Source organism: Leiobunum rupestre, chromosome 11 (genome assembly GCF_980474605.1).
Source record: "Leiobunum rupestre chromosome 11, qqLeiRupe1.1.hap1, whole genome shotgun sequence".
Taxonomy (NCBI): domain Eukaryota; kingdom Metazoa; phylum Arthropoda; class Arachnida; order Opiliones; family Sclerosomatidae; genus Leiobunum; species Leiobunum rupestre.
Window position 1 is genome coordinate 35562199 of NC_143394.1, and position 24781 is coordinate 35586979.

Here is a 24781-nt window from a genome sequence, read left to right on the forward strand (position 1 = left end):
ATTTTACATCAAAAGATGCTTGTAAAAACTGTTCTTCAATAGTTGGAAAACCTGGTTGTTTTGGTTTTAAATAAATAAATCAGAGCAAAAAATGCATGGAAACCATGTTAAAACTTTGTCTGCTTCCCCAATTCTATTCGTCAGCTTCCAAAATCCTCCACGTGGAAGAAATAGGTATAATATCAATTTTCAATAAAACTTGGTTATGATGTTAAATTGCTGGCGGTGTAAATTTCTTCGACCTGCTGGAAGTTATAAACTACAGAAAGACCGTTGGTGGCGTATTGTTCGAACCTTAGTCTTGTGACGAGAACACAGGGCCGGTGTTACGAATAAGTATGTCATACATTTTAGGGCGTGTTCATTGGGTTCTAATGAGTGAAAAATATTCCATGAACATGGGTCCTAATCTGCTTTTTTTCAAAATTTTAGGCCCACAAAAACCGGGTCCGAAAAAAACGAAATAGTTCGGTAATCTGCTTTGAATCCCATTTATTATTCATTTGTTTTTTAACGGTGAAGTGATAAACACAATAGCAAATGCCAAAAGTGCATTATTGAAATAGTTGAAGTGTGCTAAATCTTACAATGATTTTATTAATACCAAGTTCCATTGTTTCAAAGAATCGAATCTAATCGACCCTGTAAAACATGATAAGAAATTATGGAAATAAGAAACTTGTACGAGGTGAATGCCAATTCAAAGTATTTTCCCCGATGGAGCTGAGATAGTGCTTCTAATTTTGGAAAGCGAAATACGAGTGTTAAGGAAACTGTTGAAGACACGGAATGGTACTGAAACAGTTTTATTTGCGTAAAGCCTGATCATTTAGCTTAGGCGGAAGAAAACAATTACACTAGCTGTGTAGGCGTTATCTAACTTTATATATTCTGAACGCATTTTAGATCAGGCGGATAAATTTCAATTTCGTTATTTGACTTTTTGGAAAGTCAGAGAGGTCCTTTCGACATTGTTCTTTACTTTTAAAGATAGGGTGCTTTTTAAAGAACAAAATAAAGCGCTGTATCGACAATTCATTATTTTGTATCCAAATTTAAGATAAGTATGGCGCATTTAACTAATTCTGAGTACGCGGATAGGCACCTAATGCACGGGTGGGCTCAGGGAAATAGTGTAGAAGCTAAAAGATTGTACCGAGTACAGTTTCCTGAAAGACCGTTACCAGATCGACGCACACTTGCCACTGTTGACAGATGCGTGAGAGAACACGGACAAATTCAACCAGGACAAACTCGTAACAGTGCCAAACGTACCAAAAGATATTGAGGAACAGGTACTTACACCAATTTGATTCCACCAATTTTTGATTAAAACATGTTATTCGATATGATTCGTCTCACCATTTAGTTAAAAAAATTACTTTACCAAAGTACATTTAAACAATAATTACTTTAGGCTCTTACCATTGCCGAAAACGATCCTGGGACAACAACCCGGCGAGTAGGAAGACAATTTGGTGTAAAGCACGTTATGGTTTGGTGAATTCTGCATGGTCATCAATTTCACCCCTATCACCTTCAAAAGGTACAAGCTCTGAACGACGCAGATTATTCTAGGCGAGTTGACTTTTCTCAGTGCTTTGTTGACAAATTAGGTCGTGACCATCAGTTCCCGATGAAGCCAATTTTTCCCGTGACGGTATACTCAACTTGCACAATACTCACCAGTGTAGTCAAGATAACCCCCACGGAACCAGTGTTAGATATCATCAAGTGCAGAATAGCTGTGGTATTGTTAGTAACCATTTAGTTGGCCCTTTTTCCTTTCCCCCTAGCTTAAATGGTCAGGCATACTTACAATTTCTGCAAGATAAATTACCCGAGTTTCTTGAAGAAGTGCCTTTAGAAACGAGAAGGCGTATGTGGTTTCTGAACGATGGAGCTCCACCCTATTTTAGCCGCGACGTAAGCGCTCATATTAACGCGACTTTTCCTTTAAGGTGGATAGGTCGTGGTGGACCAGTTGTGTGGCCAGCACAATCTCCAGATTTAAACCCATGTGACTTTTTCCTCTGGGGTTATCTTAAAGATTTAGTTTACAAGACTGAAGTTTGGGACGTTGAAGACCTGCGACAACGAATAATTGATGGCTGTGAAATTATCCGTAACACTTGTGGAATCTTTGAAAGACTTCGAGAATCGTTTGTACGACGAGATCGTACCTGTATTAGAGCCGGAGGTGGTCATTTGGAACAATTTTTGTAATGTTTTAAATAAAACATAAATTTACATTTGTAACTTAATTTCTAAGTAATTAACATTTATGTCGATTGTTTAAAAAACTTTATCTAAGTGTTATTAAATCGAAGTTTATTAATGAAATCAGTTATGGTCACTATGGATTCACCATTAAAAAAATGATTACTAAATGGAAGCAATGGTAAGCATTCGTAGAACAAATGGCAAAGACTTTTACTTAGGGTGGACCTTGGATTAGGATTATGGAACATGGTTTATTTTAATGGTCTAGAGCTCTAGATCACATGAAACATTATAATCACAGTATTTTCTTTAATGAAACCTAGGGCCCGAGACATGTAGTATATTACGTCACTTCCAACTCTGTGAAGAAAAACTCGCTATCTACTTTATATAGACGGGAAACGGCAGTTAGTAAAGCGGTATTGAATTACTGGCTTTCAGGGTTGTTCAAAATGCATTTTGGAAATGCAAATTGCAAAATACCATTTTGCATTTTCAGTTAGAAAAACTATTTTACATTTTACATTTTGTGGGTTTGATATATGGAAAGACATTTTCAAAATGCTTTTTCAAAATGGTTTTACTTTGGTACCATTATCGCAGCTCTTGTAAGGAAAGTTTGTCTGCTATTTACTCCCAAAGTTAGTGGTAAAAGTAAACATAGTGCATTTCTAAAAATATTTGGAATTTTGAAAAACCAATTTCAAAATGCATTTTGTATTTTTATTTTGAGTTACAAAAACCATTTTACATTTTGCATTTAGAAAAACCAATTTTCAAATGCATTTGGTATTTTGCATTTTGAGTTATGGAGAAAGTATTTTGAATTTTACATTTCGCATTTTAAGTTTTGGAAAATGTATTTTGCATTTTGAACAACACTGCTGGCTTTGACAATTTAGATAATCCTGCCTCGCTATTACGAGTTACAATGGTAAACTTTTCATTAGCACAATGAGTATCGAAATTTCCCATTTACGGTCCACTACAGTGGTGAAGCCCTGATCTCCGCCCCCTCAGTGAACCTCTTTTGAGGGCCCTTATACTCGGTGGCGTTTAAAGGAGGCGAGTGCTATCTAGCCCATAGATCGACAGGAATTTAGGGCTTTTTGGAGTCGGGGCCCGCAGAATTGCGCGGCTCCTTATGCTACTGGTCCACTATAATTGTAATTTCCGTGTGAAACAAGATCTCATTGAAATTGGTCTATTGATATGTTATATATGAGTTACGTTACATATGCCTAGATATATTATGTACTTCCGGTAATGGGTATTTTATCTCACAAAATTAAGATATAAGAGCAAGTTATAATGTAACTTATGTTCAAATTTCAATCTTGATCAAATAGGCGACTGAGTGCTGCTTTTTCGGTATGGTCAGGGTCATTTTAGCCCTTCAGTAGGCCTTAGGCTAAAATCTTGTAGGCCCTAATTTATCCTAAAATTTTCGTTGACCCTAGGCACTTTGCCTAGTCTGCCCTGGGTATGGTTTTCAAGTCGTGTACATTTTAATAAAACAACATTTTCACAGAATATTCATTTATTAAAGAAATTAACAGCTCTTGGATAAAAGCATGTAAGTCTTGTATACTTTTTGTTTAGTATTGGCTCCTATAGGTCGACATGTATTTGTTTTTATCAAATCTCTCAATATTTAACCGGCGCCTAACCGAATTCGTACCATCAAACTTGACTCGCTCCCTCCAGTTTTTGAAGCGGATTAATAACTCCCACGTAAATACGATTAAAGATAGGCCTAGACCAACTCCCCATATACAAAACGGGCCCGTGACCTCCACGAAGGTCAAGGGTGACTCTTTGGACTTTATGACCTCCGGGTCAGCTACATCCGCCATTGCTATAGTTGACTTTATTGACTTGGCCCTGTAACGTTCGAAGTAATCTTCTTTCCACTTACTTACCAATCCTGATTGATGCAATTTGGTCAAACTAAACAATATAATAATTACTTACAAAGTAGTCGTAACTTGAACCAGTTATTAATACAAGGACGTTTCAACTCCCCTTAAATATACCCTGCTGTCTAAAGCAGAAAAAATGCTTAATTCTCTCAGCGCATGTGCGAACTTTATAGGTAGCATCTGTTGGTATTAATTCCCAACAGTGGCGTAGAAAAGGGGAGGTTTTACGTTTCAACCCCCCCCCCCCCCTTGGGTGTAGCTTTGGCTGTACTAAAATGTCACCCCTTTCTCGACCCTCCTTAGGTATTTTACATAGTTTAAATCCCTACCTTTAAGGATTTCTAGCTACACCACTGATACGCAACACAGTAGTTTCTTGCAATTGTTTTTTGGAATCGAAATAGTAATGTCGTTCAGAACTGTAAGCAGTGCCGGATTTCAAACTACTAACGACGTAAGTGTACTTAAGCACAAGGCCTCGAACTCCTCGTAGTATAAAGGCGGGGCCTCATAAGGCCTTGGCCTCCACCCTTCTGCCCATTAATTTTGGACCTCCAAAGGTATCCCAACACCAGGCTGCCAGTTGGTTAAATCCGGCACTGGCAGTAAAGTTGCGTTGCTTACGTAATTTTTAAAGATGGACTGCACATTCGCAGTCGCTGTTTTATCTATGGTTCCTGGTAGAGTTATGGGAAAAAGCGTTTGCGTGCTTGCTAGGGAAATAGGAGAAGTGGGTCTTCGTCACCCAGGGAAAAATAATTTACATCCACTGACTTTCGGAATCGATCTATTCAGTGTTACCGAAACGTCCCTGTAGTAATAAGTAAGGTCATAACAAGAATAACTAACAGCAGCCATCATGGTCTTATCAAAGATAATATTGCCGGCTCGTACCCTAGATTAGAAATCACTGCCTTGCGCGTAATTATTTCGCGACCGAAACTGAACTACTAAAATAAATGCTCGGACTACTAAAATTAACCGAAATCTGGGGCTCACTAGTCAATTTGACTAGTGAAAAATTTACCTAAATATTCATAAATAATGGCGTATCATAAATTCATCATTCATCAATCCCATTTTATTTAAAAAAAATGTGACCGGCCAAAGTCATGTACACTCAAGTGATAAGAAACTTCTATTTTAATTCTGACGGGTAAAGCAAAATGTTTGCTGTCCTTCTGGTTTTTATACCCCCATTTTTACCCCCACTAGTCGGTGACTTCTAAAATAAGGGCATGAAGGGCTTGCCACCACCCTCCTACGCATTGTAACCCGGCCACCTGAATTAAAGGCTTCAAAAGTCGCTTGACGACTTAGGCCTAAGGTGGTGCCTTGGGTATTAGCCTAGCTGATTATGATTTATGATTTATGATAAATTAAGATAGGAGGCTCACTAGTCAGGCTGACTACTTAAAAAATATCCTTATGTCCAACCCTGGTTTGTCTATGGTCTAGCGTCTGCTACAGCCATAAGGACGGTTTTTTTTTTCAAATAAACTTATCAAAATATAAGCAAACGATCCAAAAATAACATTAAAATGCAAGTATCATTATTTTATAAAGTAAAATTTACGAATAAAGATGAGGAAAAACTAATAGCGTCTGCTTTAGCCGCTACCTATCTAGGTTCCAATGGCTAACCAAAGGGGGCGTAGCGATAGTTTCCGGTCGCGAATAGCGTTTATCCACTTCCTGCCGCAGCTCCGAAAATATTTGCTCCATAGTTACCATGGTAACTAACTACTACGGTGATCGATGGAGGCTGATGTTTCGGAGGTCACATGGAGGAAGTGGGTAATCGCTTCGTTACCACTTGGAGGAATAAATTATCGGATAATCGTTCGGGAGGCGATTTAGGTTTCAACTGTGGGTTAAGAGCCGCCGAAGCCCCGCCCGCCGAATCGGGGTTATTTACACTTCGCGCCATCGGTGTTTATTTTATTTCATTTTATTATAAAATGTTGAAATCGTGTATAGTTGCTTCATTCGAACAGAGATGGCGCGAGGTGTAGAAAACCTCGATTGGGAAGCTCGTTCAATTCGAATCTAGGATATGGAGATCTATATTATCTTTGGTCTAAGCCCCCGGAACGACAGGGCTCTCAAGATATTCTCAGCATAGTTATTCCAAAGATAATTTAAACTCGTACCCTAGATTCGAAATCACTCTCTCGCGGGTTGCCGATAGCGTTTACCCACTTCCCGCCGGAACTCAGAAAAAATTCGCTCCATGGTTTGCGCCTTACCGCAACCACGGCCAACTTCGATCACGCGCTGCCGCGCTTTATAGCTCGGCAGCGGGTGATCGCAGTTGGCCGTGCCACAACCGATGGAGCCCGATTTTTCTGAGGTCACGTGCCGGAAAAGGGTAAACGCTTCGTAACAAAACCGTCAATGGGAAAGCTCTCAGTATTCGAATCTAGGGTACGAGTTTAAATTATCTTTGGTTATTCTCAATAAGTATAGAAGTTGTAAAAATAGCTTACCATAGATTGAAGGGTGGTTTCAGAGGCGAATATTTGGGCAGCCCCAAAGAGGTGTGTGCCATAGATACTCTTTCCTCCGAGACGTGAAAATTGTCCTCTCCCAATTTAATGGCAGACGACATAAGAACACTGTGACTAGCGACCAAGGCGTATTTTCCAGATAGAACCTTTTTGGCGCCGCTATCGAAATCTTTCACTTGCGAATTTTCAAGATCTTCCCTGGCCGTTTTCCCAATTTTGTAATAAGCCGAAGGATATTTTTCAAACTATTAAGAGACGATATTATGTCATTTTAATAGCGAATAAATCGGGCATAGCGACGCAAAAAATCTTCGTTGGGCCATGGACAGTAAATTAAGAGGACAGGTTTTCGATACCCTTCCACAGTGCATTTTATTTCTCCCCGCGTATCAATCAGCTCGAGAGACTCCGAGGGAGTCTTGCAAGGTCGTTTGTACCACGTGATCTTAAAATTTCAAAATGGCAATCTAATGCTGTTGATATTGTTTAGTAATTTTGGTTTTTTAATTCAATAAAAACTATCAACTGATATTTAGTATATCATATTTAATCTATAATAACGTGAAAAAATAGCTTTTGGCGTAAAAATGTACTTCGTGTTTATCTTTTTTCTTTTTTCGAACAGTATCGTCCACTCTTAGCGATACTTGTTTTTTCAAATAACCTTGGCCGACTCCCTTAGTATGATTGGTTTACGTGGGCTAAAAACCAGGCTTTTTACCGATCCTCTAAAATCTACTATCCATGGTTGGGCCTTGTTTCTACTAACGCTTATTGCCAATTTTGTTCAAAGTCGGGGGTAATGTAGACCTATATGAGATATGAAATTTCCCAAAAGGAGACGTTACACTACATTCGATTTGGCATGACAACCGAAAATGTTTTTGATCACTTAAAACAAAAAAAATATCCATTTAAAAAAAGCAGGGTTTTTCTCGGTTTCACGAATTTTTTAAAAAAATTTAAAATCACAAAATGGGTAATTTGGACCACATTTAGGTAAATTTCATCAAAGATAATATAAATACGTACCCTAGATTGGAAATCAAGCTCCTTGCACGCATGGGCCAAATAATGATAAATCCAGGACATGACTCTGGTACCTTCACGCGTACTAAATCGGCCGTCCACTAAAAGACACAGGCGGCCATTTTAGTTGGGGGGAAAAGGAGGAAAAATAAAAAAAATTGGGGGCAAAATCAAGAAAGTTTCCGGTTTCCCGAACGCCATCTAGTGATGACTGAGTCGGAATTCGGAAATAAGTGGCGGTTGTAATTCGAAAATCCTGCCATATTTGGCCCCTCATTTTTTTTAAATTTTTAACGATTCTAGGAAAGTATATGTTTAATATTAAATAATTATATATATTATACTAATTATGAAATTAGTACGTATAAAAATAAGTACTTACTTTAATAACCACACTATATATGATAACTGTGAATAAATATTCCAGGATATTTACTACGACCATGGATGCTACGACGACCACGTGTATTATTTTTGAAAACTGTCCCTAACAATTTGCCCCCAAAATGACGTAGGTCCGCGATCGCGCGTTTTTCCCAATAGGGGGCAATAGTGATCGGGTGTTAGCGCTGTTGGACGGGTTTTTCGCATAGAGTCATGTCCTGGATTTATCATTATTTGGCCCATGTTGCACGTAACGAACGCTCTTACTGAGTTCCCGGCGGAAGTCGGAAAAACTGCCTCCATGGAGCTGGCAGGGCTACCGACATATAGTTAAAACGTAAAGTTTTAGTGAAAATTGCGCTGTGGTTTTTGACTCGCGGTTTTCAAGATACCAGATATTTTTGCGTTATATTGTTTTAAAACAATAATGGATCATGCCTGTAGCTCTAAAATTGTTTCTAAACGAAAGAAAACTAAAGGCGAGTAATATAATTTTTGGTTATCTATTGAAATTTCTTATTTCTCACCCTGCTATGGAGCCCGATTTTTCCGACTTCCGGCGCGAACTCAGTAAAAGCCTCACGAGAAAACGGGCTATCGAGAAACGCCGAGATTTCGAATCTAGGGTACGTAGTTATATTATCTTTGATTTCATCAAGTTTCAGTAAATTGGAACATTTTTGGGTAAAATAAGGAAAAAATCTTATTTTTGTTTTAAGTAGTCAAAATCATTTTCGGCTGCTATGGCAAATCGAATGGGTAGTGCAACGTCTCGTTTTGGGAAATTTCATATCTCATATAGGTCTAACGGAAACCACGCATAATGCTTGGTTTCCACTAGCGCGCGTCTTAATGCATTTTTCTATACGCGCGTCAAAACGTTTGTACATGCCTAAGTTGAGTGATGGGCCGTTACGAGCGCTAGTGGAAACCAAGCTTTATGCTTGGTTTCCACTAGCGCGCGTCGTAATGCATTTTTCTATACGCGCGTCAAAACGTTTGTACGTGCCTAAGTTGAGTGATGGGCCGTTACGAGCGCTAGTGGAAATCAAGCTTTATGTTTGGTTTCCACTAGCGCGCGTCGTAATGCATTTTTCTATACGCGCGTCAAAACGTTTGTACGTGCCAAAGTTGAGAATAATTACCCTTAGCCAATTTTGTATGGAAGTCCCCTGCCCACTGCCCACTTTCATGGTACCATCACTGACGTGAGCGGCAAGTTCGTCGACAGTATTGATGGCGGGTTCCAATGAAGGTGCATTCAGAAACGAGATCAGAGTACCACTGAAGCCACTGACGGCCGTTAGAGTGAAAATCCACCACGTACCCAGAGCCAAACGAACGGGCGTCCCCGGTGCGATATACACCGTATTACCTGTATACATACTCGGGTTAATAGTTCACCAATAAGAAATTAAAGGGGAACGGCCAAGCTTTTCCAAATATGGCCTTATTTCCGTATCAAAAGATTAACAAGACGTTCAATATACTAACACGTACCTTTTTTTGTTTTGAAAAAATAGCTTTTGGCCCAAAAAGTTGAAACGAAAAATAACGATAGGTGTTTGGGTTTGAATTTTCGCCGCCATCTTAGGGGCTGCCAACAGCGCCCCTAACCCCGTATGAGCGATTTGCGAACTATCCTAACTTTTAAAATCGCGCAATTTAGGCTTAGGTCTCTTATAACTGGAACGCACCGCGCGTGCGAAACATATTTTTCGCGTCTTCAGCAGCGCGCGCTTTTACGTTGTTTTTCTGTCTCACCGACTTCTCACCAGGTGTCGCGGCGGACGCGCGCTTTTCGATTTCCCGAAATTTCTTTATTTTATTAAAAATTAACCACTCAATATTTTTTGATGCGGTTTTCGCCATAAATTTTAGTTTTTAATGGGCTATAGGGCTATCTAACTGGTTAAAGCTTGACCGTTCCCCTTTAAATCGGCTAACGTGCCTTGATTGGTTAGGGATCCGAATAGATACCACAAAGCTTGAAGATATGTCAGTTTTAATCGTAAGTCGTTGTTTTCAATGCGGAAGTCCATTGTCAATCTCGAGATGAAGAAGGCGGTAATGAACACACTTAGAACAATGGACAACCAGACCTAAGTGCCGAGAAAATTCAAAAGTTAATGTTACCAGAAGTATATTTGTCTCTTAGCGTGAAGTAAGCATCTTCCTATTCGCTAACGTTATTTTCTTGAAACACGTACCTTGGCTGGCTCCCACTTATATTTCAGTAAATACCGGAAAACCATACATGTATAGACTTGAAATGTTTAAGGATACATTTTCACCGTGATACAAAAGCGACTTGGGAAAAGGGTGGGGCTTAAAATACGTCGAATATAACGAATTTTTTAAATTTATGGGCTTGCGGCCGTCGCTAAGAAGCCACACCACAGAATGAAAATTAATGATATTAACTTGGAAAATTCGCGACCAGTGGCGTAGCTAGGGGGGTGGTGGGGGTGACCCGCCCCGGGTGCCACCCGTTATGGCGTGATTTGGGGTTGACACCCGACCGTGAAAAAAATAACAACTTACACAAACTAGAGACTAGTAAGTAGCACACCATGATATCCACCCCGGGTGTCACCCATGCTAGTTACGCCACTGTTCGCGACCGAAACAAGTTTAGGTGGCGTAACGGCGCTAGATCCTCCGAGACAGCGTCTATGATCTAGTGTCTCCTACAGGGAAATTAAAAAGTCATAAGAACGTTTTTTTTAAAATAATCTTACAAAATATAAGCAAACCATTTAAAAATTATATAAAAATGCCAGTATCGTTATTTATAAAGTCAAATTGACGAACAACGATGAGGAAAAACTAATAGCGTCTGCTTTAGCCGCTACCTATCTAGGTTTCGATGTAGAACCAAAAGTGTATAAATATATAGTTTTCTGGTAAATATCATTACCAAAAGTGACATAAGACCCAAAAGTGTGTCAGCACGGTATATTGTCTAATAAGAACTTGTCACGAGAGTAAAAAGAGGGTTAAAAATACGTCATCAAAATTAGAAATTTTCTACACTTCATCGTCGCTGAGTGAGGTATTTTAGAACATATGTTAAGGGCGAGTAAATCGAACAGAGAAAATCAAGCCAGACCATAGACTAAATATATAGTCGCTATAGTACCAGGGCTGGATTAACCCTTAAACGAGATAAGCAATTGCTTAGGGCAACAAGAGAATTGGGGCAACAAAAAAGGTTCTATTTAACACAATTCCCAAACTTACCTTGTAAAAATTTAAGAAATTATTGAATTACTCTCAAACATTGCCAACACGGTCTTCGAGTCTGAAATTCGAGCAGTGGAGAGTAATCACGGTGTTTTCTACCTTCGTATCCCGTCGCTCGTTTTCGCTGGTGCCATTTTTAGGACCGACCCGACCGACCCGAACCTGTTTCCGGCCTGCCCGCGGGTCGGGTTGGGCCGGGCTTTTTTTCGTTGAAAGAAATCGGGACCGGGTCGGGTTGTGCCTATTTTAAATCGGGTCGGGCAGGAATTTTCGGCCAGCGCTGACCTTCCCGATAAAAGTTTTCGTTGAGAAAACCATGGAGAGGTAAAAGTCTCTACATTTGGTGTAATTTACTGTCAAGAACGTCTGATTCGTCGCACATAGTAGCTCGGAGATTGCTTATTTTAGTTTTACTTCCGATATTCGACTGTTTCCATGCAACCACCGGGATTTTTGACAATTACAGGTACGAAAACTACCCATAAAATTCATCTATTAAAATAAACGATTTGTTGTATTCCACAAATGTTTCAAAAATATTTAAATGCGAAAGTTAATTTAAAATTGAAGATAATTATTTTTCTAACAAAAATTTGCTTTAATTACATTTTTGGAAATTTTTTGTTTACCTTGAAAATGGTAATTAATTCTCCATTTTACATTCTATTGGTAATGGTTTGAGGAACATCTAACGCCCAAAATTGAAAACGCTTTGATGAGGCAACGATATCACCTATGGATTGCTGTATCATTTTCATTTCTATCCTTAAGTTAAGGACCTTAACTGTGCGAGGGACAGCAAATGGGTTTCAAGCGGCCTGTCCTCAAAATTTTTATTAAAACCAACACGAGCTTTCTTACTTTGAAGAATTAAATTCAAAGGGGGGGTAAATTATTAATATTGAATTGGTACTTATTCAAACATCACAAAAATGCGTACGCCGATTGTTAGTTCACTCGAATTGGCTTAAATCCTATTTTAAAATTTATAATGGGCTACAGATGGAGAATTATTTTCTGTTGAATGACCTTGGAAAGTTTTGAAAAATTTAGCGGTGGCATCAGCATTGGCAACATTGTAAGCATTTACTTGTTCAATTATTTCAGTCCGGTCGGGCCGGGTTTATTCGGGTCGGATAAATTTTATTTCGTTTTTTTTTGGGGTTGGATCGTGCCGGATAAAATTTATTTTGATTTTTTTCGGGTCGGGTCGGATCGGGCAAAATTAATTTTATTTCTTTGCGGGCCGGGCCTACTAAAAAATAGTCGGCCCAACTCGTCTCTAGTGTGCAGGGCTCACGAGTGCAACCAGTCTCCACAACGTCAGTTTTTCTAATTTTTTCTCTTATCTATGGCGGTTTCAGCTGAGTTGTGATCTCAGTCAGGATCCATTCCATTTGTTCAGATGGCTGTACTTCAATGCAAGATTTGGATTAAGTTGAACTAGAAGTTTGTTATGACAAATTTCTGCGGGTATACGGTTTTCTAAAGTTCCGAGTATAATTTAGTCATTTCCAAAATTAAAAATTAATTTTACTGTTTATTATTGTTTTCATTATTCCACAGGGGCCTGGGGTTCATAAAAATGATTCAAGTACTTAGGGCAGCAAAAGGAATTAATCTGCCCCTGGTTAGTACTATTCCAACTAGTAGGCTATGTAGTATATCGTGAGACTAGCTCTCAGAAAATATTTTAAAGGATGCTAAGGTAGATTTGACACACTTTTGGGTCTTATGTTGCTTTTGTCATTACGCAGTGTAATTTCTACATTTTACATCGTTAAGAGGAGTTTGAGACAAGGCTCGATAATATTCAGGGACCCCTAAATAAAGCTCAAGTTTAGGAACCCCGAATAAAGCTCAAGTTTAGGAACCCCGAATAAAGCTCAAGTTTAGGAACCCCGAATAAAGCTCAAGTTTAGGAACCCCGAATAAAGCTCAAGTTTAGGAACCCCGAATAAAGCTCAAGTTTAGGAACCCCGAATAAAGCTCAAGTTTAGGAACCCCGAATAAAGCTCAAGTTTAGGAACCCCGAATAAAGCTCAAGTTTAGGAACCCCGAATAAAGCTCAAGTTTAGGAACCCCGAATAAAGCTCAAGTTTAGGAACCCCGAATAAAGCTCAAGTTTAGGAACCCCGAATAAAGCTCAAGTTTAGGAACCCCGAATAAAGCTCAAGTTTAGGAACCCCGAATAAAGCTCAAGTTTAGGAACCCCGAATAAAGCTCAAGTTTAGGAACCCCGAATAAAGCTCAAGTTTAGGAACCCCGAATAAAGCTCAAGTTATGGCCGCAGAATCGTTTGAAGTTCTATAATAGGGCTTGAAAAATCACGAATTAAATCCGCTGAAAAATTGGCCACAGTTCATTAAAAATTACTTCGATCCTGCTAAGCTGGTGTCAGTTTTATCTAGGAGCCAGAACGTGGACAACGGATTTTCAATCTGCGGATTTTTTACCCTGACTGAACCTTTCTTTTGGACCGTAAGTTGACGCGTCTATTTCATTTGTACGGCTTTTGTTTGACCAGATTGGGATTGGCTTGGACTATTTTCAAAACTTTAAGTAGCTCCCTATACTACTAATGTTTTTCGCTAGAAACATACTCGTACTAATCAATACAGGGACATTTCAGCTTCCAATCCTTCCATAAAACATACACTTTTTTTCGATGTCTCTCGCGACCTACGAGCAACAAACACACTACCCCACACATTTTTCATTGGTTAGACGATTTAGCGCCTGCTGCCGTCGGAAGGGGAAAATTCGGAAATTGTCTTCCCCCTTTCCGTAAAACGTTCAGCGTAAAGGCTAGTTCCCACTCGGCGAATTTTCGAGACGAATAAAATTTTGGCACAACGAAAAAAGATGCTGTTTTTCGGTCGCTGGGGAAGCGGTTCTCACTTTAGCGCGAAAATTTAAAAACGCTGAAAACAACTCGTGCGGGTTTTTAGTAATGTTTTAGGCCTAACATAAAACATCAGTTCAAAATGAACCAAATGGATGTTCCTGTTGATAATTTCAATAAATAAACGATTCTATTCGTGAGATAATTACCTTTACTTCAGTATCTTGGTCAAGTTGGCTGAGCAGCTTTTCTAAAGACCTAGGCTTAATAAGTGACAGACGGGAGCGGAATAGATCGAGGGAACGCGTTTTATGATTGGCTGAAGCTTTTTATCGCCAAGGTGTGGACGTCAAAAGATAGAAAATTCGCTAGATACCGCGGAGACGCAACTTTAGCGCGAATTTGAAAAAAATCGCAAATTTTATTCGCGAGCGTCAATTTTCAGCTCGAAAATTGTTTTTTTCGCTAAGTGGGAACTAGGCTTAAAGGCTCGTCCAATGAAATTTGTGTTTGTTGCTCCTAGGTTTTATGTTCCAGATGGATACGTGTCTCGTAAAAGATATATTATACGCTTCTGATGCAGGTGGTTGGCGACCTTACCTCTATCCTGTATGGTCGAACAACGGCAAACGCCCGTGAAACTTCGCCAGGCTTTTTCGTCAAGAAATTGAAAGTATCGAAGTATACGGGAAAAGAGAAATCGATAGAATCCATCCTTTTAACAGTCGGTACTAATGGGGAGATGAAATTAGCCTTCTGTACATGAAAAAGAGCAACGTTTATATGAACATTTTTAATTGTGGACCACAAGGCTGAGAAACGTACTCCCTTAACGATGGACTGAACTGCCCCGTCAAATTTCTTCTCGACGCATACTAATTGGAATCTGAGTTAAACCCCGTCAAATTAATAAATTAATAACGACCCTATATTACATTCGAATGTATTAATTTCTACCATGAATATCGAAATACATTAGGCAATCCGACTAGTGACCAGGGTAGGAAATAAGGCGGTGGCGTCGGTCAAAGACCAGTTTATTTTGGGCTATGACCAGTAAATTAAATAGAATCTGGGGGTTTCAGTTCACTGGTCATAATGGCAAGTTTATTTTCAATTAAAAATATACTTCTATACCGAAAAGAGAAAATAATAAAAGCGTTGCGCTCTCAGTTTCTCGCAGCCAATGAAATGTGATAAATATCAAAGCTCTTTGGTTTGTGATAAATAAAACTCATTATAGTTCCTAATCGCGATTAACCATTCACTTTCAAAGGTAAAATAAAGGGGGGGGGGAGAGGGGGGCAGAAAAGGGTGGTCATGACCAGTTAATTTATTTTTAAGTAGGGGGTATAGTGGTCACATTGACCATTACTTTTAAAAAGCTTATTTCCAACACTGCTAGTGACTACTTGATAAGACCTAGGTGGGGTTTCTATTTTTGAAACTTAATAAATTTTACTGTCAAGGCTTAGAGATTAATTTTATTTCGTAAAATTTTAATACGCATCTTTTTTATTGAACAAAAATAAGTGAATATATTAATATTACACACCGTTGTTAATGATAATTCATAAATTTCGTACTTCTACAGGTATTATTCTAAGAATTACAAGTTATTTTCATCGATGGCTAGCCAACGTTTCGGACGCGCAAAGTGTTTTTCAGACTACGTTTTCGCCACTTTCGCGTCCCTCCTCATTGGGTTAAAACTAGATCCTAGCGCCGCCGATACAACGCTGCCGTCGTCGATATTTTCTCTGGCGCCGAGCCGCCACCACCGAGTCATTTACTATTCAGCGTGCCGCTGACGCCGCCGCCGATAAATTTTGTACCTGCCGCCGAAATTGTTTGAGTTTTCCTACGTAACTTTTTTTTTTCTTTCAAAAATATTTTGAATTTTTTTTTTTTTTCAAAGGGGGGGGGGGATAATTTTTTCATCTTCACGCCGCCGCCGCCTAAAAAAATCAATGTCGCCGAGAATTTTTAAAAAAATCGCGGGGGCGCCGCAGCTGAGTGTTTGTTGTCAAACGCCGCCACCGACCGAAATTAAATAGGCATTTTGATAAACCTTGGTATTCAACCACAGTTCTTTTGTCTTTTCCCACTTATCAAATTCACTAACAAGAGATATTTTCGTATCATCACGTTTTTCGTTTTTTATTTGAATTAAACTCGTTCATTATAATTAAATAAATATTAAAATACTAGAACCAAAACCACGTCCACGAAGGCCCGAATATCTTAGTTCGCTATGAATACCTGTCACTAGTCTCTCTCGGGTCGCTCCTCACTATTTTCAAAACATCTCCGTCAGAGCCAAATTCCTCAAGCGGGGAAAAAAGAAAATAAAGCAGGGTCCGGATATGTTTGGAGATACCACGTCACTAGACGATTTCAAAACCCCACTTTCCAGCCACTTTAAAACTCGTATAAAGCTAGCCAGGGCCGTAACCAGGTAGGGGGGGGGGATGCTCGGGCCGCCCCTCCCCTGAAACGTATGGTTGTATGTACAATTGTTTTTTATTTGTTTCCTTTGCGTGCCACCCCCCCCCCCCCTGAAATCAAATCCTGGTTACGGTACTAAAGCTAGCGCTAATTCTTGGCTGCGTTCAGTAACGATAAACGGCACGTTGTTTGCAAACGAAGTAAACGACTGGAAGAGCCAGTTAATATGTTGATAAACGCAATCGTGACGTAACCAAGCCATGTATGCCGATAAGCTGTAGAAATGGCAGACGGATTAGCTAGAAATTCTGTCAATTTTTCGCGAAGCCTTTTAGAAGCCTAGACTACGTCACGATTGTAAACTGAGATCAACGGTTAATACTCAATTTCCCCTCCGTTGACCGTTACTGAATGCAGCCCTTGACCCACAGTTTAGAAAGAGTATTGAAATTTATGGTAGAAATCCATAAATTCATACTGTTACGTACTTAAAATCGAGAAACCTGGCCATGGTTCTCAATACTTTCCAAAAGATGCCACGGGCGCTATTAACATCCGCGGAACTATTCAAATTTCCGCAGGAAGAGTTGGAGAACTCCAAGTACGGTTTAATGACGAACGTTCCGACTTTGAGTTCCATCCCGTGAAATTTGAGTTCGTATCTTAAGAAATGTGTCAATGAAATATTCGGCAAAGCTTCCATGTTGAATTCATGCCTTTTGTCCAAGCAATGACCAATCGCGGACGAGCTTATCGAGAGATATTGGGTGTTCTGATTTTAATATAAAAACGGCAAATTAGTGCAGTTAACAAAATTCATTTTGGTCCTGAGCAGAGGGAAATTCGAGGGATGATCATATAAGCTACGTTCACACTTACCCCTAAATTCGCTTCGTTTTAGATAACTGGTTTTTAAAACCAACGTGAGAAATCGCTTCGTGTTGGTTCGGGAAGCAACTCGTCCAAGTCGGTTCGCTTAGAATCGCTTTCAAAACGACAAGGCGGGGAAGTCAAATAGCTAATATTTTCCAAAATAATGGGAATAAAATTCTAAATAATGTCCAATAATATTACTGTATGTATAGTAAACATGATTAACTAATTGTTTTGGGATACATTTTAGTATTTTCAAAATTCTAGTCATAATTTGAAATGGCGAACCGGGCTGAATAGATTTCGCACGTGTGAACCAAGAATTATCGTCGGTGGTCAAAACTGGCATTCAAACCGACCTAAACTGGGTTTTAGGCACTAGTGTGAACGTGGCTTTAGAGTTTGCCTGTACACCGATTACGCGAAGTACGCCGAGCTTAGAGGAAGAGTACGCAGCGTAAGATTACACGAAATATGTAGATTACGCCTGGATTACGTACGCTTTAGGGTAGCGTGTACACCTATTAAGCGGAGTGCTAAAAAGATTACGGAAATAATTCGCACCGTAAGATTACGTGAAGTACGCAGACTAGTGTACCCCTATGACTCACAAGGAGAGTACCCGAGGTGTTTATTACCGATTTTGTTCAAAGTCGGACGTAATGTAGACTTATATAAGGTATGCAATTTCAAAAAAGGAGACGTTGCACTACTCATTCGATTTGTCATAGCAACCGAAAATGTTTTGGACCACTTAAAACAAAAATAAGATTGTTTCCTTATTTTACTCAAAAATTGTTACAATTTTAGCCCAAAAATGTTCGAAAATACCCAAACTTGATGAAATTTACCTAAATGTGGTCCAAATTACCTATTTCATGATTTTCAAATTTAAAAAAATTTCGTAGGTAAAACCGAGAAAATCCCATGCTTTTTTAAATGGAGATTATTTTGTTTTAAGTGGTCAAAAATATTTTCGGTTGCCATGGCAAATCGAATGGGTAGTGCAACGTCTCCTTTTGGGAAATTTCATATCTCATATAGGTCTACATTACGCCCGACTTTGAACAAAATCGGCAATAAACACCTCGGGTACTCTCCTTGACAGTGATCAACCCTCGTGAAAATTGACCTACCGAAAAATAGATAAAATCGCAAGCTATATGCTGGTAATTATTTAAATCTTGTTTATTACCAAAATAAATCCATTTTATCATCTTACGAAATGACGTGGCGTTAATCTAAACCAAACAATCAGGTATTAATTAAGTCTTGTCATGAAGGGAAAGTAAAGAGTCATTTTGTGAAACCATTTTAAAGCGACACAGTAGGTAGTTTCTTTCCGCTTGTCCGAGGACAAAAAGTGTTAAATTTTTACCCTCAAACGCGAGGGGCTAACCACTCTTAGAAAGTCTGTACACCGGATTACGCTTAGATTAGCACTGCCAGAGGCAGGGACTTCAAAGATTACGCGTAATCCCATTAGTACAGTCAAAGGTACGGCTCTGTACACCGATTACGCGGAGTGATCAGTCCCTCGCTAAAACGTTTTATTCGCCTGTTCTCGGGGTAAGATTTACCCTGTCCCGAATTTTGCTCGCTTGTTCCAGAGCTCTAAGGTTATACTTTTGACTCCTCCTCGAAAGGAGGTGTAGAGGGAGTAATCTAGCTTTGTCGTCTGCTTCAACGAGACCTCTTCACATGAGGAAAGCTTATTGTAAATAACCTTTAACCTTTAACTACTCCCTTCTTACTCCAACTCGTTTTTTTCGGCAAGACAGAATGGAAGTAAAAAAACATCATGTGGTTACACTTTTTAACCTGATCAAAAAAAAACCCAGAACAGGCGAAAAAAAAACACCTAATGATGACCAAAAAAGGGGATAGCCACCCGTCCTTAATCGCGCGTGATGACGTCAAAGACACAAAAGCTGGTGTCGTCAGGCGTCCTCAGGCCAACCCAGTTTTGCCCCACTTTCCGGCTGGCATCACGATGACGCGTTAAAAAATGTTTGACAAACGCCAGTGTGGCTCTTTAAAATCGTAACCACTTTCTACCTGTTCGAATATTTCGTCGCCTTTTAGACCAATTAACAAAACGTAAACAATAGTGTTATGATCAACAAAGAAATTGGTCAGAGTATTAGCCGTCTCTTGGAAGCTATCTTGGAAGTCCGCTGGCGTGTCGCAGTCCAACCCGAATAACATCAGGGATTTTGGGTTGTCCCGATTAGAGAAATACGTCATATGCTCGTGGACATTCATGACGGAGATTTCTGGGTATACGTTTTATAAAAACGAATCATTAATTTTGTCTGTAAACATCTCAATTGAACCAGGCTTACCATTCGATTTGTTAAAAACTAACACAACATTTTCGTCCAATAATGCCGTTTCTATTAAGGACGTTGTAAAATTATGATAATCTTCGACAGACATAATTGTTCCTGAAATTATTGCAAACAAAATCAAGCAACGTTTTAGAACTGACCGGGGATGAATATTTATATTTTTAAAGGGGAACGGCCAAGCTTTTCCAAATATGGCCTTATTTCCGTATCAAAAGATTAACAAGACGTTCAATATACTAACACGTACCTTTTTTTTGTCTTGAAAAAAATAGCTTTTGGCCCAAAAAGTTGAAACGAAAAATAACGCCAGGTGTTTGGGTTTGAATTTTCGCCGCCATCTTAGTGGCTTCCGCCAGCGCCCCTAACTCCGTATGAGCGATTAGCGAACTATCCTAACTTTTAAAATCGCGCAATTTAGGCTTAGGGCTCTTATAACTGGAACGCGCAGCGCGTGCCAAAAAAAAAATTTCGCGTCTTCAGCAGCGCGCGCTTTTCGTTGTTTTTCTGTCTCACCGACTTCTCACCAGGTGTCGCGGCGGACGCGCGCTTTTCGATTTCCCGAAATTTCTTTATTTTATTAAAAATTAACCACTCAATATTTTTTGATGCGGTTTTCGCCATAAATTTTAGTTTTTAATGGGCTATAGGGCTATCTAACTGGTTAAAGCTTGACCGTTCCCCTTTAATGCTTTTATTTATTCTTGGGAAAAACGACTATGTACCGTGGGCACTATGGACTAACTTATTCCTCTTAGGCGGAACAAATACTCGCGTGTGTTTCAATCGCGTCGGAAGACATAAGTATTACGGAACCAATGATGGGGTGGATTGAGATAAGAGCTAAAAATTTACATGTATTTAGATCACTAACTAACAATTGTAAGAGAAACTAACGTCTGGTAATACTTTGGATATTTAAAAATCGGATTCTAATGGCATTACCACTATGAAAAGATATTTCTCTTCCCTTGTAATATAAAGGGTTAATCAGTTTATAACTTCGATAATGGTTATAATAACTATGATCCCAGGGGCGTAGGAACGTTCTAGAAGTTGGAGGGGGCAAAGTGAAACCAAAAGGGGTCTGGAGAATGGTTTTGAATTTTTAATGGACTGTAGCTTCTCCGAAAGCATTGGTACATTTTTCTACTATATACATTGGCGGGAAAAGACTGAAATTTAAACACATTTGAGGTTCTATAAGCTTTATACGCTTTTAAAATGATAATTTGAGCCTTGCGAGGATTTCGACTGACCAAAAAGTTGGAGGGGGCAATAACATTAGTTGCCCCTCCCAGTAAAATTCTAGGGAGGGGCATTGCCCCCCTTGCCCCCCCCCCCACCTGGTTCCTACGCCCCTGTATGATCCACTTAAGCCATTAAAGCAAGCTTTTACATATTATTTTACTTTTTGCAAGCTCTTAGTATGTTTTGCCTAATGTTTATGGAGGTACATTTCAACCAAGGTTGGAAAAAAAACTTTTTTATTTAATAAAAACCCAAAATCAGGTTTTTGTAAAATACTGCTTTATTTTACTTTTAATCAATTTTTCGTTTTTGTTTAACCGTGCGTACATATAAAAAAAAAATTAATATGAGTAATAAAAAATATACCTAGATTTAACCCTGCATAATCTCTTTGAAGAAATTTGTTTTATTTTCTTTGTACCCGGAAAATGCCTCGAAAATGTTATAGAAAAAATAGGAAATTTTCAGGCGAATTAAAGGAAAATATAGGAAAAACCATAATCAAAAGTAATAGGATTCTTATCGAAAAACAGTAGATAAAATAAAGTGAAATATAGTATGAAGATGGGTACCCGACGATGGAATGTTTTCGGGTTATATACTACATGAGAAATCATAAGGAATTTATAGGAAGGTATTGAAAATTTAGGAAATGTGGTCACCTTGTAAATGTTTTAGAAATGTAATCATTTCGGTTAGAAAATAAACAAACATTTTGGAATAATTTTTAGTTAATTAAAAAAAACAAATTATTAAAAAAAACATTGGTTTTTTTTTAAATCACTTGGTTTAAACCATGATTTAAACCAGCCAACCCTGATTTCAACTTGCTTGAATTTTAGATTTGATACAACGGCACATCGTTACCATTTATCGATTCTTTGGTACGGCTAACTACGTTAAATTATTAGGCGGAATAACGAATTTTGGATTTTGGAAACATAAAGGCTATTAATTAAGTTAAACGAAATGGAAGTTGGTTTTACTACTTAATGGTTATTGCCGTTTTGGCGTCTTCAAGGTTGGAGGTTTTTTGCTACAGAGAATAACTTACACGTTCGCTATACTTTCTTTTAATACGATAATGGACGCTCTTAAATATTAATCAGTAGAGGAAGTCACGGAATTCGCGTTCTACACGATTCTTGGGTACTTCTAGATATTCCCCTACACACATCTACGGATTAATGCCCTAGCATCGAAATTTAAACAAATTTAATAAAACTCTTTAAAACAATTATTGAAATATTTATAGGAAATATTCAGGCGATGTCATTATCACTATAGATAACTTTTAGTAAATCCCCTGTCATCCATCACGTCCTGGCTTAGACACACGGCCGCCATCTTGTCTAAATTTCTCAGGAAAAACAACTTTACATTTGTATTGTAAGAGATAAAAGTTAACGGGCAATTTATTTAATAAAGAACACATTTATCGTAGTTATAAATTCATCTCCATATTAATTATATAATTTACTTAAAATATATTGAAACGTTTCGTCGAATTAATAAATTAGCTAAAATTATAATTTTTAAAGTGTAAAGTTTAAAATCATACCTGTTAATTGAAATACAATTAAGTAGAAAATAGAGATGACTATTAGAAGTATAGACGTTATCCCCATTGTAAAAGTACATCAGTGAACTGCATATTTAGGGCAGGATTTGGTCTCGCCTCCGACTAGCGGCACATCCCTTTGAAGAGTGGACCGCTGCAAATGGTCATTACGTTATCGACAAATCTCAACAGGCGCGACGCAAAGTTGGGAGGTGACGAAATCCCGCTATGGTCAAACAATGGGAGTCCGCTTGACGAACATTTTTTTCGGTCGAATATGAGTCGAATTACTTTACATTTTAACGATCTGCTAACACGGTATTTGATTTTTCACATTACATATTTCGACGCTTTAATTATTCTCTGAAAAAATTTGCAGTACCTTAAAACATTTCAAAATTTAGGCGGGCAGCTTAGACTTTTGGAAAAGGCGGGGAACAAATGTTTCCGGAGAAAGTGTTTAAACACGATGGAGTTTTGTAAGTCAACGAGGGGCCGGACATTCAGAATAAAATGCATGGTATTTAAACTATTTACAAATGAAGTGGGTCTTAGGTCTTTACTTGGTTTTGCGGGTCAAAAACTCAACTCTAATTTTAAAAAATACAATGGATTTATATTTTTTGAAGGATTTGTGGATTTTACTCTTGGATTTCATAGATTTGTAGATTTTTTCCATTATATTGAGGTTTATATTTTTACCTTCATTTTTTAAAAATTCGATTGTATTTTGTATTTTTCTCTTGGATATTGAGGATTTTCAACTGGATTTTTATTTTTTTTTAAACTTTGTGGAGTTTTAAATCCATGGTCTTGTTTATATATTTTTTATTTTGTCGATTTTTTGGCCGATTTTTTAAAAATCCAGTTTTTTTAAATACAAAATCATTTCCGAATATTGTTGTGGTTTTTTTAATTTATTTTCTGTTGATTTTTTGGTGAGTGTATGGGGTTTTTCTGAATGTTCGAGCCCTCAAAGTCAATGATAAAAAATATTAACTAATACTTGGAACGAAATTCGACCATTACAAATCTCATTTATAATTCAAAATAAAAACAGTCAAGCTGAAGCTTTAAGAAAACGAACTCAATTTAGCTACACAGGACCAAAAGAAAATCTACTTTAAACATGCATATATATTCAAAATATATATCTTGGAAAAATAACAGAATATTTCTAAAATAATTGACACGTTCCGAGAAGAAACTGCCAACGACTTAAATTAAAAATACCCATATTTATAATCATAGGCCAATAATTACGTTCCGTAAGTGCGCCAGTTAGTCGTCATAGTTATTAATGTGAAGTGACGTAGAATTGACGTCATACCCAAAAAGGTAGGCGCGTCTAGGAGAAAAAATTTCCAATTAAAAACAAATATATCTTGCGCCAGATATGAAGTAAAGGTATGTAGAACCAATTCTTTTCTGCCTTTGAGGTATGAAAGTTGGTTTTGAAAATGTTTTTTTTTAGTATATTTTTTCGATGAAGCTACTAATGAAAATTTCAAAAAAATAGGTTAACAGATTAATAAACAAGTGGGGTGGCGGAGTGGTTAGCACTTTCGCCTCGCAGCAAGAGGAGCCGGGTTCGATCCCAACTTGGGGCACTGGGTGAAAACTCGGAGTTACTCCTTCCGCGTTGAGTTTGCAAGTTCTCTCCCCACTGGTTTAAGGGGTTTTCCCTCGAGTTCTTCGGTTTCCCCTTCCATAAAAACTTGTCGAGGTTAACGGTAATAGTTAGTGTAGGGAGCTGTTGGCTCGCAGGGCTTGCCACCACCCTCCTATGCATTGTAGCCCGGCCACATTTTTAAGGCATTTTAAGTCGCTAGATGACTTGGGCCTATAAAGTGGTGCCATCACGTAGAAAACATTTTAGCATGTTTCATGCGGTGAATTCTAATTCACCTTTCAATGTTGCATATCCAGTATGACTCGATTTTAATTTATACCTTTTTGTTTCTTTAGTTTATTTTGATTTTAAGTGTGTTATTGTGATTTGTGATTCGGGACCGAGGTAGCTATTAAAATACACATTGGTGCTACATGTACTTCGCCAAGCCGAATTTGCTATCACTAGTTACGAAAGGGGGGGGGGGGGGGGTGATCTATATGAAATGCTGCCCGAATTTTTCAAATGA

The 24781-nt window shown here is 38.4% G+C and overlaps 2 protein-coding genes across 2 annotated transcripts; both read right to left on the reverse strand.

Annotated features, from left to right (window-relative positions):
- Window positions 1–3802: 3802 nt before the first annotated feature.
- On the reverse strand, window positions 3803–9670 carry LOC149922419 (uncharacterized). The gene is made up of 4 exons (XM_090163887.1): window positions 9569–9670; window positions 9214–9443; window positions 6635–6900; window positions 3803–4173 (listed from the first exon to the last, which is right to left on the reverse strand). The coding sequence occupies exons 2-4, from the start codon at window positions 9259–9261 to the stop codon at window positions 3822–3824; spliced, it is 666 nt and encodes a 221-aa protein (XP_090020013.1). The 5' UTR covers window positions 9262–9443; window positions 9569–9670; the 3' UTR covers window positions 3803–3821.
- Window positions 9671–9711: 41 nt separating this feature from the next.
- Window positions 9712–22698, reverse strand: LOC149922420 (uncharacterized). Its single transcript, XM_090162294.1, has 8 exons — window positions 22641–22698; window positions 19826–19927; window positions 19539–19756; window positions 17096–17379; window positions 14985–15045; window positions 14760–14915; window positions 10049–10170; window positions 9712–9715 (listed from the first exon to the last, which is right to left on the reverse strand). The coding sequence occupies exons 2-8, from the start codon at window positions 19917–19919 to the stop codon at window positions 9712–9714; spliced, it is 939 nt and encodes a 312-aa protein (XP_090018420.1). The 5' UTR covers window positions 19920–19927; window positions 22641–22698.
- Between the last annotated feature and the right edge of the window lie 2083 nt (window positions 22699–24781).

Excerpts from the sequence above, each read along its gene's own strand:
- LOC149922419 (XM_090163887.1), bottom strand. The coding sequence starts at position 9,261 with ATGAAAGTGGGCAGTGGGCAGGGGACTTCCATACAAAATTGGCTAAGG. Across the intron at positions 6,901-9,213 it reads CCATACAAAATTGGCTAAGG|TTTGAAAAATATCCTTCGGC; the intron begins GTAATTATTCTC and ends GTCTCTTAATAG. Across the intron at positions 4,174-6,634 it reads AAACCACCCTTCAATCTATG|TTTGACCAAATTGCATCAAT; the intron begins GTAAGCTATTTT and ends TATATTGTTTAG.
- LOC149922420 (XM_090162294.1), bottom strand. The coding sequence starts at position 19,919 with ATGTCTGTCGAAGATTATCATAATTTTACAACGTCCTTAATAGAAACG. Across the intron at positions 14,916-14,984 it reads TTCAGTCCATCGTTAAGGGA|AAGGCTAATTTCATCTCCCC; the intron begins GTACGTTTCTCA and ends TTTCATGTACAG. Across the intron at positions 10,171-14,759 it reads TTCGACCATACAGGATAGAG|GTCTGGTTGTCCATTGTTCT; the intron begins GTAAGGTCGCCA and ends CTCGGCACTTAG.